General features: G+C 32.9%; 1 protein-coding gene across 13 annotated transcripts in view; it reads right to left on the reverse strand.

The window, feature by feature from the left end:
- The window catches only part of GPHN (gephyrin), a 640,157-nt gene that overhangs the window by 348,201 nt on the left and 276,894 nt on the right, over window positions 1-15,062 (reverse strand). For all 13 annotated transcript variants that reach the window (XM_059059572.2, XM_059059574.2, XM_059059562.2 and 10 more), the window contains exon 4: window positions 8,402-8,494. In XM_059059572.2, coding sequence (XP_058915555.1) covers window positions 8,402-8,494 — 93 coding nt within the window. The remainder of the gene's footprint in view (window positions 1-8,401; window positions 8,495-15,062) is intronic.

A 15,062-nucleotide genomic window follows, 5' to 3' on the forward strand; every position in this document is an offset into this window, starting at 1 on the left:
TTTTCAACTGGGATAGTAATACTAAGGAGCTTTTCCCTTTAATGCATAAATAAAACAGGGTAAATGTCTTGGATAAAGTGGCAGGGTTGGACTTTCAAATAATTAGAATTACACAAGCAATGAACTCTCAGATGAAAGAAGCTGTGACTGAGATGTTCACACAAAGGCTGGGAATGATGAAAAGGTCATGCTAGGACTTTGAACACGACGGATTTTGAATTCTCATCAAACGGTGATTTCTCTATTATTACCTAGTAATTTTATACAAAACATTAAGCCAACTCGAGGTACAGCACTGACAAAAATCTATGATAAAAAATATCCCTTGTTTTGATGGTAAGATAAGTATTGACTGAAAAGGTTTCCAAACAACAAATCAACAAAATTGGAACCTGGTGCTTCACAGCAGTTTAAATTTTATATATAAATAATGGTATGGATAGTCACTAGGTTTGCATATTACATCAGAACTTCAAAAACAAAACAAAACAAAAACCAGGGCAAAAAAACCAATCTTCAAAAAGAATGATGTTAGTCTTACTGGGGAATGTACATTTGAATAAGTGCCAATTCTCAAAAGGGTTTACTTTTACAAAGGATTGATGGCATGGTTTTACTGTGTGTATTGGTTGATAGTCATCTTAAGAATTTTGGCTTCAGAGGAATCTCTGAATAATGACAGTTGCTGTTTTTCATCTCCACAGATCGTACTACTCTAGCTGTTCTAAGAAAGAGATTAAAATAACATAGTTCTAGTTTATCCATCCTTCTATGTAAAGTGAATCTTCTGCTCTAGCCAGGAAGATTTTCTTAATTTTATCTTTCTCTGTAGCTTGATCATACATTTCCCTTTCTTTCTTACTCCCATCAGTAATGTCTTCTCTCCTAATCTAAATCCCATTTCTCTCCTTCAATTTAGCTTATATTCTACTTGTATAAAAATTTCACTGATAGCTCAGCTTTATATTAATCTTTCCCTTTAAAGAATTTTTTTGACCTGAATTGTCTGAACATTTTTGATACTAAGTTTGTATTGTTTTGATTGGTCAGGTGACAATTTTAGGAGTACATGTACTTTAGCATTCACTCAATAAAGCCTAAGGTGCTTGATAAATACTTGTTAAATTGAACAAAGACTATAAATGTTGTTTTTAGCAAACTGGTAGGTCATAAATGTGCCCATGCTCTGAGGCATATACTACTTTACAATGGATAATGCAAAATAAATATAAACTCCAGATAAAAGGGACTATTACTAAAAAGCTATCCTGAATGTCACATATTTGGGACATTTCAAGCCATATTCCAAAAATTTTAAACTACAGAGGATCAAAGTAAATAGGTTCAGACAGGATATCAGGAGGTACTTAATGCAACTGCACTAATAATCCACATATAATATAGACTATAGAAATTCTTATTCTTGTTCCTTTGCCCAGGCCCTGAAGTAGTAGTGGGAAAATACTGACTAACATTCTTATTTTTTAGACATATCCACCAGGTATGCTAATAGCTAACAATAGGTATCAGAGTACAATGGTTAGCAGCAGAAACATTTGGGGCTGTCATATCTAATTAGAGGTAATAGGTAATATTATTAATTAAATGAGAAAGAAAAAGGTAAAGGAAAAAAGGACATTTACTGAGCATCTACAAACATGCCAGGTTTTATACTAGAATGCTTTTACATGCATTATAGTCACTTCTTAACTTGGATAACCTTGGGCAAATCAATTAATTGATCTGTCTCAGTTTCTCCACCTTTAAAATAGATACAACAATAGTACCTGCCTCATATGGTTGTTTTGAAGGCTAAATGAATTAACATAAAACACAAACCTACTAGAGCATGGACTTGAGGATACGGTGGGGGGGAAGGGTAAGCTGGGACGAAGTGAGAGAGTGGCATGGACATATATACACTACCAAACAGAATAGCTAGTGGGAAGCAGCTGCATGGCACAGGGAGATCAGCTAGATGGTTTGTTACCACCTAGAGGGGTGGGATAGGGAGGGTGGGAGGGAGGGAGACGCAAGAGGGAAGAGATATGGGAACATATGTATATGTATAACTGATTAACTTTGGTGTAAAGCAGAAACTAACACACCATTGTAAAGCAATTATACTCCAATAAAGATGTTAAAAAAAAAAAGAAGGAGAAAAAAACGTTTTAGCTGAAGCAAAATCCAAATTTTGAATCTGGGTAGTAGATAAGGAGGATTCAGTGTACTGTTCTCTTTTGTGAAGTTGATATTTCAATATTTTTCTCACAAAATAAATTTTAAAGTGTTAATATAAAAAAAAACACAAAAAAACATATGCTTGAAATAGCTCCTGACACATAGTAAGTGCTATATATATTTGTTAATTATTATTATTGACTTTATCTCAATTATCAGAAAAAACAACCTTGAGAGGTAGGCATTAGCTAATTGAGTAGACGAGAAAACTGAAGTTTGAACAGATTAATTTGCTTTAATTTCATAGTTAGTGGTAGAATTTTAGATCCAAATTTAGGTCTGTCTGACTCTACAGTGTTAGTATCAGGATATAGACATATTGCATCCCAACATATTTAGACAAAGGTAAAAAGATGAAAACTTATTTTTCATGTCCAGGACTATTTCATAAAAATTACAAGAGCTCCTTCAAATGGCATAAAATATAACCTTACTTGACCATAAAGGGATAGTATATTTTATTGAATCTAGTTTTAAATATTTCCAGTACAAGAGTTTCTAGTATTCTGCTTTCTTACCAATTTCACACTGTTTAGTTGTCCTATTTATACAGAACAATTTTAAAATACTCAAAATTTTATTTCAATATGGTTATTTTACCTTTATCATGTATAATAGGTATTTTACTTTAGTCATAACAATGTTAGAATTACAAAATAAATATTCATAGAGTTCTACAATACCAGTATATGATATTTTGCTAGGGAAATTAACAATGTTTTCTAGAAAATATTGATATGTACTTGAAAGCAACTATACAATTTAAATGACCTAGAGTAGTGATCAAATTTTCTTTCAAAAACAGAAATTATTAAACATGGTGTTCTGCTATGCTTCTGCTATAATGCAGGAGAGTTCTTCTGGTTTTTAAAATGTCCAATGTTAACTTTTAGATGGTGCTGTTAAATGTAAATTCTCACTGATTTTCACAAGAGTCACAAATTAAGAATCATTAACATATAGTCAGTAACTCAGCTCAATTATGTCTCCTTCCTTTTACTTACACAGTATTCTCGTTTTTGAAGCATTATAATGTAAGAAAAATGGTTAATGACCACATAAAATTATAGTTGACTTACAGTACATTCACACCTGAAGTTATGAAATATATAAATTTCAATATACTGATTATGAAATAAATTTTATAAAATAAATAGTTTTTCTTTGATTTGATATTTCTGTAAAAAAGTTCCTAATAACCCAAGTGGAAAATATTTGTAGAAAGGCTTAGGTAGTAATCTGTTCCAAAGAAATGTAAATATTTTAGGCTATAAACAAAATATGTGATCTGGAATTCATAATCTTTTCCTAGAAATCCATCCTTTGTACCAGATTTTACCTCTTTCAGCATTAGTCATTTTGTCAGATGCCTCTTCACTTCCAAAATGAACCATAAAAACCCTTTTAAATGAACATCCTTTATATCAAATTTATAGTTACCTGAAATTTTTGCGATTCCTCCTTTAGTTTATTTCATAATGACAAATTTTATCAGGACACTTTTTAGGAGATACTACTATGAACAATAGCTTGAAAATTTTTTCGGAGTGAGACTTTACTTAATGTATAACAAATCCAATAATTTGATCAATTTTGAAGGGTCAAAATTTTATATATTATTTATAATGAGGGATCTTTTGTCTTTATTATTCTATATTGTCTACTGAGACAATGGGGCAATACACTTTATTATGGAAGAAAAGTGTTCTTTCTTTGCTCCTTCTAAAAGTAAAAATTTAAGAAATAAAACCCAACATCATTTCAAATTACTAAAGAACAAAAGGTAAAAGTAAGGTTAAAAGTCAGTTAAAAATGTGAGTAAAGATGACTTATGTTCATCTAACAGACCAGAGGTTGGCAAACTTTTTCTGCAAAGGATCAGACAGTAAATATTTTAGGCTTTGCAGGCCTATACGGTTTTCATTCAATTATTCAGTTCTGCTGTTGTAGCCATAGGCAATAGGTCAATGAATGAGTGTGGTTATGTTCCAATAAAACTTCATTTATGGACACTGAAATTTAAATTTCAAATAGCTCTCATGTCACAAAGTATTATTTTCCTTTTGACTTCTATCAGCCATTTAAAAATGAAAAATCCATTCTTAGTTCACAAGCCATACAAAAAATACAACAGGTTGAATTTGGCCTATAGGCCGTAGTTTGCTGACCCCTGCAATAGATTGAGTTTCTTGAGGACAGGGACCATGTCTTATTCATTTTTTAACTCCAGCACCCAGCACGGCATCAGATACATATCAAGGATTAAAAATAAAAAGCTTAAAAAATAAATAAATAAATAAATAAAAATAAAATAAAAAGCTTGATAAATGAATAAATAAATGAGACCTAAGATGCATGCTAGGCTTTTATTTAACTCTTTAATTCATAATCAAAATAATACATTACTATACAACCTTTTATTCTGGTGTAGCTTAGTAGTCTAAAAGTGCTGAAAATTATTTTTACCTTACAAATATTAATTAGTTCAGTATTTTCTAATTTACCATAATATATTATCAAACATTTCTTTGTAATTGCAAAGATGTTCTTTTAAAATAAATGTTTCTTCATCTTTTATTCTCTTCTAGACTTTATGTCTAAAGGGCTTTCACTTTACCTCACTTATACGTCCTTAATTATACTTTTACCTTTTAAGAATAATAAAAGACTCTTTACATAATAATACCTATTTTGGATATAATTGCTTTTAAGTGACAATGGGACATGAAGAGATAATATACTTGGTATAGCAATGAATTACATTCTATAGAATTTTATTACTAGCATTTCACCAATGTCCATGGATTATCCAACCTTTATCAGATCTGAGAAAATGTAATCTATTATTAAAAATAAAGCTTTTCAAAAGTTGCAGAGTATGGATTATTATGCTACTGTATGTAAGCTTTGATAGTATCTCATGTTGAAAGGCAGGGAACAGACCAGCAGGTACGTGACTATCAGATAAACCTCATTCTAAGATACAGGGCTTAAAAGTAGAAACAAATTCGTAATTTAGGAAAATCAATTCTGATTGCCTTATTTGTATAAAATATGTAAATAAGATACATTTTACTAAACTTGTTATTTCCATTTTTCTGTTAATAGACCTGGAAGAACTCTAAAGCTATTAAACTTTTCATTTTCTCTAAGGTTCAAACACAGTGACAATAACTTTAGATTGCTTTATTTCACTCATTCAATTTATCATTTTCCCCCTTCCTTTTTTTAAACAACCCACACCACTCACAAACATTGTCCGTTGTGTTTGTAGATCAAACTTATTACTGACAATTACTGACTATAAAATATTAGCACCTTAAGGGAGAAATTTTATATTATTTTACCTTTATCACTAATATTTGTGTTTTCTGCCAATAACTTCTGACTCTATTTAAAAATATTTGCAACCTTAAGCTGTGTATAGGTACATATGCTCTACAAATAGGTTTCTCTTTTTAGGCACAATTATCTAAGACAAATAACTATATTATTACAGGTCCAAAATTATATCTCTGGATTCATAGCTGACATACCAGTGTTAAGTTTTAGATATTATAAGAATTGCAACTATTTAAAGGTTAGAAGAAATTAGGAGAATTATTTTTGGGTGGTCTTATATTGCTTTTATGTTTATTTTTCAAAGGCTTAACAGCCCAATGGACTTTTGCTATAGATAATCATACCTTATGTGTGTGTGTGTGTGTGTGTGTGTGTGTGTGTGTGTGTGTGTATATATATATATATATATATATAATTTGAAATAAAGTAAATCTTTTAAAGATCAAGATATTCACAATCAGGTAAGTTACTTGCTTTCAAAAATAGATATTAGAGAAGACATAATTATATGTGTTTACCCTAATACAATTTTAGCCAGGTAGTTGCTATAGGCAAATACAAATATAAGAGCACTTCGAAGGTTTTCTGGTAACTAAAGAACTGCATTGAAGAATAAAGGACTTCTCAATTTTCTGATATAATGAAATATACAAAGTCATGGAAAGACTCCTGTTAACTAACAGTAGCAAAAAAAAGGTTGGGTGATAAACAGATACTAGAATGGTAGAATTTCAAGACCTCTGAGTTATATGGAGATGGAAAAGATAAAATATGAAGCTTACTATGTTAAAATTTTAAAAATTTAACAAGATTGTGACGATTTCATGGATATACTTTAAATCTAGTATATGACTATTTTTGCCCATTTGATAGTTATATATAAAAAATACTACAAATTTTTCCACTTTGGTAGTTATGTAATAACTAATAAAAAAACATTAACCCTTATAAGTTAACCCTTACATACTGCTTACTAAAATGCCAGGAATAGTTCTCATTGAAACCTCACAGCCACCCTGGTAGATAAGCACTTTCATTTCCCTCATTTTATAGGAAATTAAGGCACAGAATGATTTAATAACTAGTCTACACTCACCGTGTTGTAAGTAGCAGAGCCAGAATTTAAAAGTTTGGATTTGCAACATAGTGTTTTGGTATTAACTTGAAACTCCAAGGAATACAAAATATTTAATTTTGTGATGCAAATTATTTTCCCACAATTAAAAGTAATTTTGTTAACTGGTTATGAATGAATTCTATTCTACTTTTCTGATATAAAAGTAATATTATGAAAATATCAAACTGGTACACAAACAACAAGGATATATAAAACCAAGGTCATTTACTTCAAAAACTTAACCCAACACTCAAACTCCAAAAATCAATGTCTTCACATATGTGGGAGATGTTCTTACAAACAAAACAAAACATAAACACACCTTTCCATGAGATGGTTTCCCTCCAATTGTACTTTTTAAGTTAGTCTCACAGTTTAAAAGAAATATAAAAATTGGCCAAAGGACCATTTCCCCTTAGGACCCAGAAGCTATGTAAGAATGACTTCTTTTTTAAGCAGTTGAAGCTAACAATCTCCCAGAATTCTATTCTAATTGCTTAACAAAATGACTTTATTTATAAGCTTACTAATAAAATATTCCAAAAATTTCTGTACCATGATTTTTACATAGAAGAATAGAAAATATTTTAAAACTTGTTAAAACAATGTGCATTTTCACATACTAGAGCCAATGGTTCCCAAAGTTTGGAAGCACGGTCTATGGGCCAGCAACATGTGTATTACCTGGGGCCTTACTAGAAACACAAATTCTTGGGACCCACTGCAGATTGACTGAATCAGAAACACTGTGGGTAGCAATCTGTTTTACCTCTAACTGTGGTACAAGCTAAAGTTTGAAAACTGCTATATTAGAGTAAGGACAAGAATTATTTAATACGTACAGAGCAAAAGTATCTTGCTATGAATAAGATAGGAGACACAATGGTATACAGATATGGAAATAAAAAACCAGTTAACAGTAAGTTGAAATTCAGCCAAGAAACACTTTTCTGGGAGGTAAAGGAAACAATGTCACAAGTATTAATATAAGTTTGCATATGACTCTGAAGTGACACATGAAGCTTATGGCTTCTTTAAAAAGAAAGAAGGACTTTCTCCCTTGTATCACTGAGCACTGTCTATTCTTCATTCTTTCCCTAATTTTTTTTCCTGTGCAAGGTTGAAGGTGATTCTTGTGGCATGAAGCCTAGAGATTAATTCTGCCTTTTGGCTTATTAAATTCTGCATTTAAATTCACATTAAAAATTATGGAATATATAACTTTCTCATCAAATACTATAAAATTGGTATAAATATGCTATTGCAGTCATCCTACTTGTGACCAATGACAAGAGTATCTCAAGAAAAGACAAATCAGAAACATTTTGAATTATATTAACAAAGCACATCAGACCAGATGCCATGCTGAATCAGAGTTCTGCTATTACCTCCTTTGGCAATAATCCTGAAATTCAGCCGATACCACAGACCACTGAGCAAATGCAGGATTACCTTCTGGACCAGTTCAATCTTCCTCACTTTAGATAATTTCTAGTTTAAGTCCAAAGAAAAGAAGTCACGAAAGGTTTTTTTTTTTTTAATATAATGATTCTCCCACAGCAAAATGTTCACATTCTTACAACCACAGGTCTCTGGTTCTGTCTAGCAAAATTACATAAATCATAAAAAAATAATAAAAAGTATTAAAAATAACATGAATAGTCTACTCCTTGAATATCAGAAAAGCATATGCTATCTCACCTCTGGAGTGACATCTCGTGGCGCAAACCCTGTTCCTCCAGTTGTTAGTATCAAATTAAGTTCCTTTTCATCACACCAATCTATCAGGGTTTCCTGAAAGAAAACAATAATATTTTCACATGCAGAATGACTTGCCTGCCTACTCAAAACATTCACATACTGAAATACTGCATAAACAGTGAAGAAACAGATTCTTTTCAACACTCATTAAGAAAAATGTGAAGCACAATTCATGGAACAGTTTCCACTGTTAATCAAAAGACACTGCAATTTTGGGTATTTATTTTATTCATTATAGAAAATGAAGATGCAACCATCAGATGCTTGAAAGTAAATATAACACAGGAAATAGCATAGTTTATAATTAATGTTCATTATGTATTTAAATGGCATGTCTGACATCTTGTCAGCCACTCAAAATATATTTAGGTTAAAAAAAATTGAGCACTGTTTCTAATTTTATGATCTCATTATTTAATGAGTATAGCAATCCTGTCAGGTAAGTACTCATACTTCAATTTTATATTTAAGGAAACAGACTCACTGTTTTTTTTCATTAATGGACCCAGAGAGATCAAGAAATATACTTGCTCATGGGCTCACAAACTAGAAGGGGAAAAAGCTAGAATTTAAACTTAGAGTTGTTGGACCCTCAACAGATGTTCCTCTACATTTTGCCTATGAATGAGTCAATATTTTTTTTCCCCTAAGTTTCAAGTGGTTTAGGAAAGTTTTACATTTTTCAGGATTTTATTTTACATAGTTGCCTTAAAGGAAACGTGTAGGAATAAATGATTACTTAAAGTTTCTTTTTTTCCACACCAATATTATGACACTTAGTTGAGATTAGAATGACATACCATAAAATTCTGGAGTTGGTAGAGACCTTAGTAGATTTGCCTATTCATTTTACAGATAAGACAACTGAAGTACAATGTGGTTAAATAATTCACTCAAAGTTACCCAGCTAGTTTGTAAAGAAGTGGGACAAGGATCTCTGCTTACTCTATTGCTAGTTCTATTCATCCATCCTACATTTTGGCTATTTATTAAAAAGAACTATTAAGTGCTCATTTAAATTATAATTAAATATTTGCTTTGGTATTTTACTGTTTCATTACCTTTATACAATTCAGGTCCAAAACTTAATAATACAATTATATCATTTACATACTGATAATCAGATGTGAAATACCAGTAGCAAGCTGATATCTATATGTAAAATACAATGTCCTCAGTTCTCTAATTCATCAGTGACACAAAATGCATGATAATTATTCAGAAGGACAATTCAGGATTTTTAAATGGTTTTTTTCCCTATCCTCACTCATTTTTATTTCATCCTGGTATCACAGGAACGGAGAGCACAAAACTCCAAATGAAGGAGATTTTTTCCCCTGCTGTGATTAATTAATGGCAACAAACTATTTTTAAAAAGACAAAATGTAGACTACTAGAGCCTAACTGAAGAACTCCCACCACTGATATAGTTATAATTTTGTTCTGAGGAAAGTTCATACACACACAAAAATCACTGGTTAATCTACAAACAATAAATGCTGGAGAGGGTGTGGAGAAAAGGGAACCCTCTTGCACTGTTGATGGGAATGTAAACTGATACAGCCACTATGGAGAACAGTATGGAGGTTCCTTAAAAAAACTAAAAACAGAGGTACCATATTACCCAGCAATCCCACTCCTAGGCATATACCCTGAGAAAACCATAATTCAAAAACAGTCATGTACCACAATGTTCACTGCAGCACTATTTACAATAGCCAGGACACGGAAGCAACCTAAGTGTCCATCGACAGATGAATGGATAAAGAAGATGTGGCACATATATACAATGGAATATTACTCAGCCATAAAATGGAACGAAATTGAATTATTTGTAGTGAGGTGGATGGACCCAGAGTCTGTCATACAGAGTGAAGTAAGTCAGAAAGAGAAAAACATACACCATATGCTAATGCATGTATATGGAATCTAAAAAAACACAAAAGATTCTGAAGAACCTAGAGGCAGGAATAAAGACACAGACATAGAGAATGGACTTGAGGACATGGGGAAGGGGAAGGGTAAGCTAGGACGAAGTGAGAGAGTGGCATGGACATATATACACTACCAAATGTAAAATAGATAGCTAGTGAGAAGCAGCCGCATAGCACAGGGAAATCAGCTCGGTGCTATGTGACCACCTAGAGGGGTAGGATAGGGAGAGTGGGAGGGAGACGCAAGAGGGAGGGGATATGGGGATATATGTATACGTATAGCTGATTCACTTTGCTATACAGCAGCAACTAACACAACAATGTAAAGCAATTATACTCTAATAAAGATGTTCAAAAACAAAAACAAACAGAATCAATGGTTATTATAATAAAGGTGATTATGTGGTGGTTTCACAAATCAAACTTAAAATTTCCATTGTTTTGCTCTTCTATTTATTTAAAAATTAGAAAAGCAAAAATACCCATCATTCTAAGTAGTTATTATTTCTGGTCTATTAAAAAAAAACATAGTTGACTCCATAACTCAGCAATGAGATGAACTGACCTTGTCTTCCCACTAATAGACCTTAGAAACTTTAGATTTCTTTGTAACATTCCACATTACTGAAGTGTCTATGACACAGCATTCTAGTCTTTGACCACACCTCCATTTATATCAGATCTTGATAAAAAGTGATGTGAAATCCAACTTGCATCAACAAAACAGATCAAGCACTAAAAAAAAAAAAAAACTATATCAAATACTAATTTTCAGTATTGTCAATACCAAGAGGGCAATTCAAACTTTTCAAATTTCAAGATGCCAATAAAAATAGTCAAAATAGGGCTTCCCTGGTGGCACAGTGGTTGAGAGTCCGCCTGCCGATGCAGGGGACGCGGGTTCGTGGCCTGGTCCGGGAGGATCCCACATGCTGCGGAGCGGCTGGGCCCGTGAGCCATGGCCGCTGGGCCTGCGCGTTTGGAGCCTGTGCTCTGCAGCGGGAGAGGCCACAGCAGTGAGAGGCCCACGTACAGCACAAAAAAAAAAAAAAAAAAAAAAAAAAAAGTCAAAATAGTCCCTTTAGACTGAAGAATGCTATGGTTTGGCAACAGGCAATAATTCTTATAACATATTTCATCCATTGATTAAATAAACATTTACTGAGTACCTAAACCATGTCTTAGGTGTTAAGAGTTAAAAAATAAGTGAAAGACTGACCCTGGTTTTAAAGAGCTCATAGTCCAGTAATGGTTCTCAACTTTGGTTATAAACTGGAATTATCTGTGGAGTTTATAAAAATACTGATGCTTGGGTCTCATTTCTGGGGTACAGCTTGGAAACTGGGATTCTAAAAAGCTTCCCAGGTAATTTTAAAATGCTGCCAACCAATTGAGAACTACTAGCTTAAAGAGACAATAAGTTCAGTTATCTGAAGGTGAACTTCACAGCTAACCCAACTGGGTGGGCCCACAAAGATGTCATAGCTTAAGATTAGTTGCACCATAGGAATATTACTGAAGTTTTTCTATTCCCAGGATGGATAACTGATAACACACACTCTATAGATTTTCTTTCATTTACATAAAATTTGATATCTTGAGCTCAGTTAAGGATATGTTCAAGTATTTGAAAAGTAACACTTTGTTGTCCCAAAGTAGTTGTGTGATGTACAACAGTTTTTCAACTGAGCAAAAATCTTAGGATTTTGGACTTTTAAGAGAAAATAGCAATCTTATCATTCATTCAGCTGGTCTCCAAAACATAAGGATTCTTTCTCAACCGTTAATATAAAATACGAGTATTCCAGACACCTAGTGGTCATATGCTTATTTAACACATCAATTCGTTTATTTAACAAGAAAGTGCCTTTTATTCAGGCACTTCATTAGATAACAGGGATCCAAAGACAAATAAGGCCCTGGCCTCAAGGATTTAGTCAAGTATAGGCACTGTGAGTCTAGTCAAGAACCTTGCTACTAAAAGTATGATCTGAAGACCAGCAATATTTGTTTTACCAGGGAGCTTGTTAGAAATATAGAATCTCAGGTCCCATACAAAACTTACTGATTCAGGATCTGCATTTTCAGAAAGACTCCTCAAGGTGCTATATATGCACATTAAACTGGAATAAGCCATACTTTCTAACCAGGTACCATTGAGGATATTGTGAGTCTTACTTTTCTATCACGTTAGATCACCTGAAAGCAATTTATCTCATCATATATGTTTCTGCACCTATAAGATACCTTTCATTTTGAGATATACCTTAATATTTGGCTGTTACCACGTAGTATGTCATTGAGGATTTCTACATGAACCATCATTATGAAAAATACCTCTGCATCTGTTGCAAAACTGAGGCTGAAGACGTCTATTTTAATGGTTATTTTTGCTTACATAAAAGGTATTTCTGGGCTTCCCTGGTGGCGCAGTGGTTGAGAGTCCACCTGCCAATGCAGGGGACAGGGGTTCCTGCCCTAGTCCGGGAAGATCCCACATGCCGCGGAGTGGCTGGGCCCGTGAGCCATGGCCGCTGCGCCTGTGCGTCTGGAGCCTGTGCTCCACAACGGGAGAGGCCCACGTACCGGGAAAAAAAAAAAAAGGTTATTTCTTTAAAAATTTACTGCCTTGAGCTTACAGGTTTGCACAGTAGAATCAAGTTGTAACAAAGAATTTCTGCCTCTCTATATCTAACAGAAATGAACAACAACAACAAAAAAAAGAGTAAAAACTAGAGGAAAAAACTTCCACCAGCAATGATCAAATGGGAAAAAATATACAGCTTTATGTCATATATCTCAAAAGTTGGGTGGTCAACGACAGAAATAAATGGTCTTTGAGAAGCATACTGCAGCAGGGTTGAGGCTCATAATGCTGTCCTGGCTCCCAAAGAAGTCATAATGGTGAATTATCAGAATCAAAAAATTCTCACTAATACCTTCAAATCTAGAGAGATGTAAACTGAAAGAAACTATCTTTTCATCTTGAAAGCAGCTGCTGTGAGAAACAAATGAAACAAGGGGTTGAATCTCTGTGATGAAGTTGAAGGTTCCAGGAACAAATGCACACTGAATTGGGGAACTAATCTGAAACCTAATGATATCCCCACATAAACAGTGAGTTAAACCCTTATCTAGGTAGAAAAACTCTAGTACTGGACATTTAATAAAATCTCACAGAGAAAAACAGAGCATTCCAAAAAAGACAACATGTTGTCTCTGTTCCCTCGCTTCCTCTATTTTCCTTTGTGCAAGTCTGTCAAGATCTGATATACTCTGGGCTGACTTCATCTTTCTTCCTACGTCTCTGCAATGGTTTATGAAATAAGCTCAGACTGAAGACTGGATATTGTTCAAGCAGGTTTCCTTTTCTTTCTTTTTTTTTTTTGATAACCATACAATAAACAGAAATTTGAAGGCAAGGAGAGAGGGTAGTTAGAAGGAAATGTAACAGTGCTAGTTTCCTTATCTTTCAACCAACCCTAAGGTTTAAAAAGTTAAAACTACGACTGTAACCTATTAATGATTTTCCTGATTTTTTTAACTTTAGAGAGATCTCTGTTTAGCAAATAATATCTCTTATAATATGCTATTTTCATTCATTTTCTTTTTCCTCTGTTTAAATGAAATAAAATGCTATTCTGTATTAACTTTAGAGAATTATCCTAATTTCATATAGCTGCATCTTTTACTCAATTAAACATTCATTCATCCATCCTTCTACCTGTAATATAGACATAGAAAGATGTTAGAATGTTTTACAATTAATCTTAATAATAATTACTTCTGGGTAATTAGATTTGAAGTGCATTTTATTTTTTACTCTCTTTTTATTTTAAATTTTTTGTATTTTTGGAATTCTTTATAATTCCCATGTATTATTAAAAACTAAAGGGATTTTAAAAATTTAATTTTCTGTTCTGTATCAGGAACTAACATAGTGTTAGTAAGTCAATTATACTTCAAAAATAAACAAACTTAAAGAAAGGGAGATCAGATTTGTGGTTATCAGAGGCAGGGGGTGGTGGGAGGGGGAACTGGATAAAGGTGGTCAAAAGGTACAAACTTCTAGTTATAAGATAAATAAGTACTAGGGATATAATGTACAATGTGATAACTATAACTAACACTGCCATACATTATATATGAAAGCTGTTACGAGAGTAGGTCATAAGAGTTTTTATCACAAGGAAAAAAATTTGTTTCTATTTCTTTCTATTCACTAAACTTATTGTGGTAATCATTTCATGATGTATGTAAGTCAAGTCATTATGCTGTACACCTTAAACTTATATAGTGGTGCATGTCAATTGTACCTCAATAAAACTGGAAGAAAAAAAATAGATTCTTCTGGTATTAATTCTTCATTCTGGTAGCTAGTACTTTAATGTCTCATTTTCCCCTCATTATGAGCCAGCTGAGAAACAAATTTTATACTTAACAACAATTCATATATTATTGTGGAAGATTAAATATGGCCACATATTCTTTATAAGTCCTCCTATCAAGAGGTGGAATGTATTTCTACAACCTTTGCATCTGGACTGGACTTACGACTTTGGCCAACAGAATGGGCCAGAAGTCATGGTGAGTGAGTTCTGAAGCCTATGTCTCAAAAGGCCTCACAGTTTCTGCCTTCACTATTTTGGTATACTTCTATTACTATG

Source organism: Kogia breviceps, chromosome 3, assembly GCF_026419965.1.
Source record: "Kogia breviceps isolate mKogBre1 chromosome 3, mKogBre1 haplotype 1, whole genome shotgun sequence".
NCBI classification, from domain to species: domain Eukaryota; kingdom Metazoa; phylum Chordata; class Mammalia; order Artiodactyla; family Physeteridae; genus Kogia; species Kogia breviceps.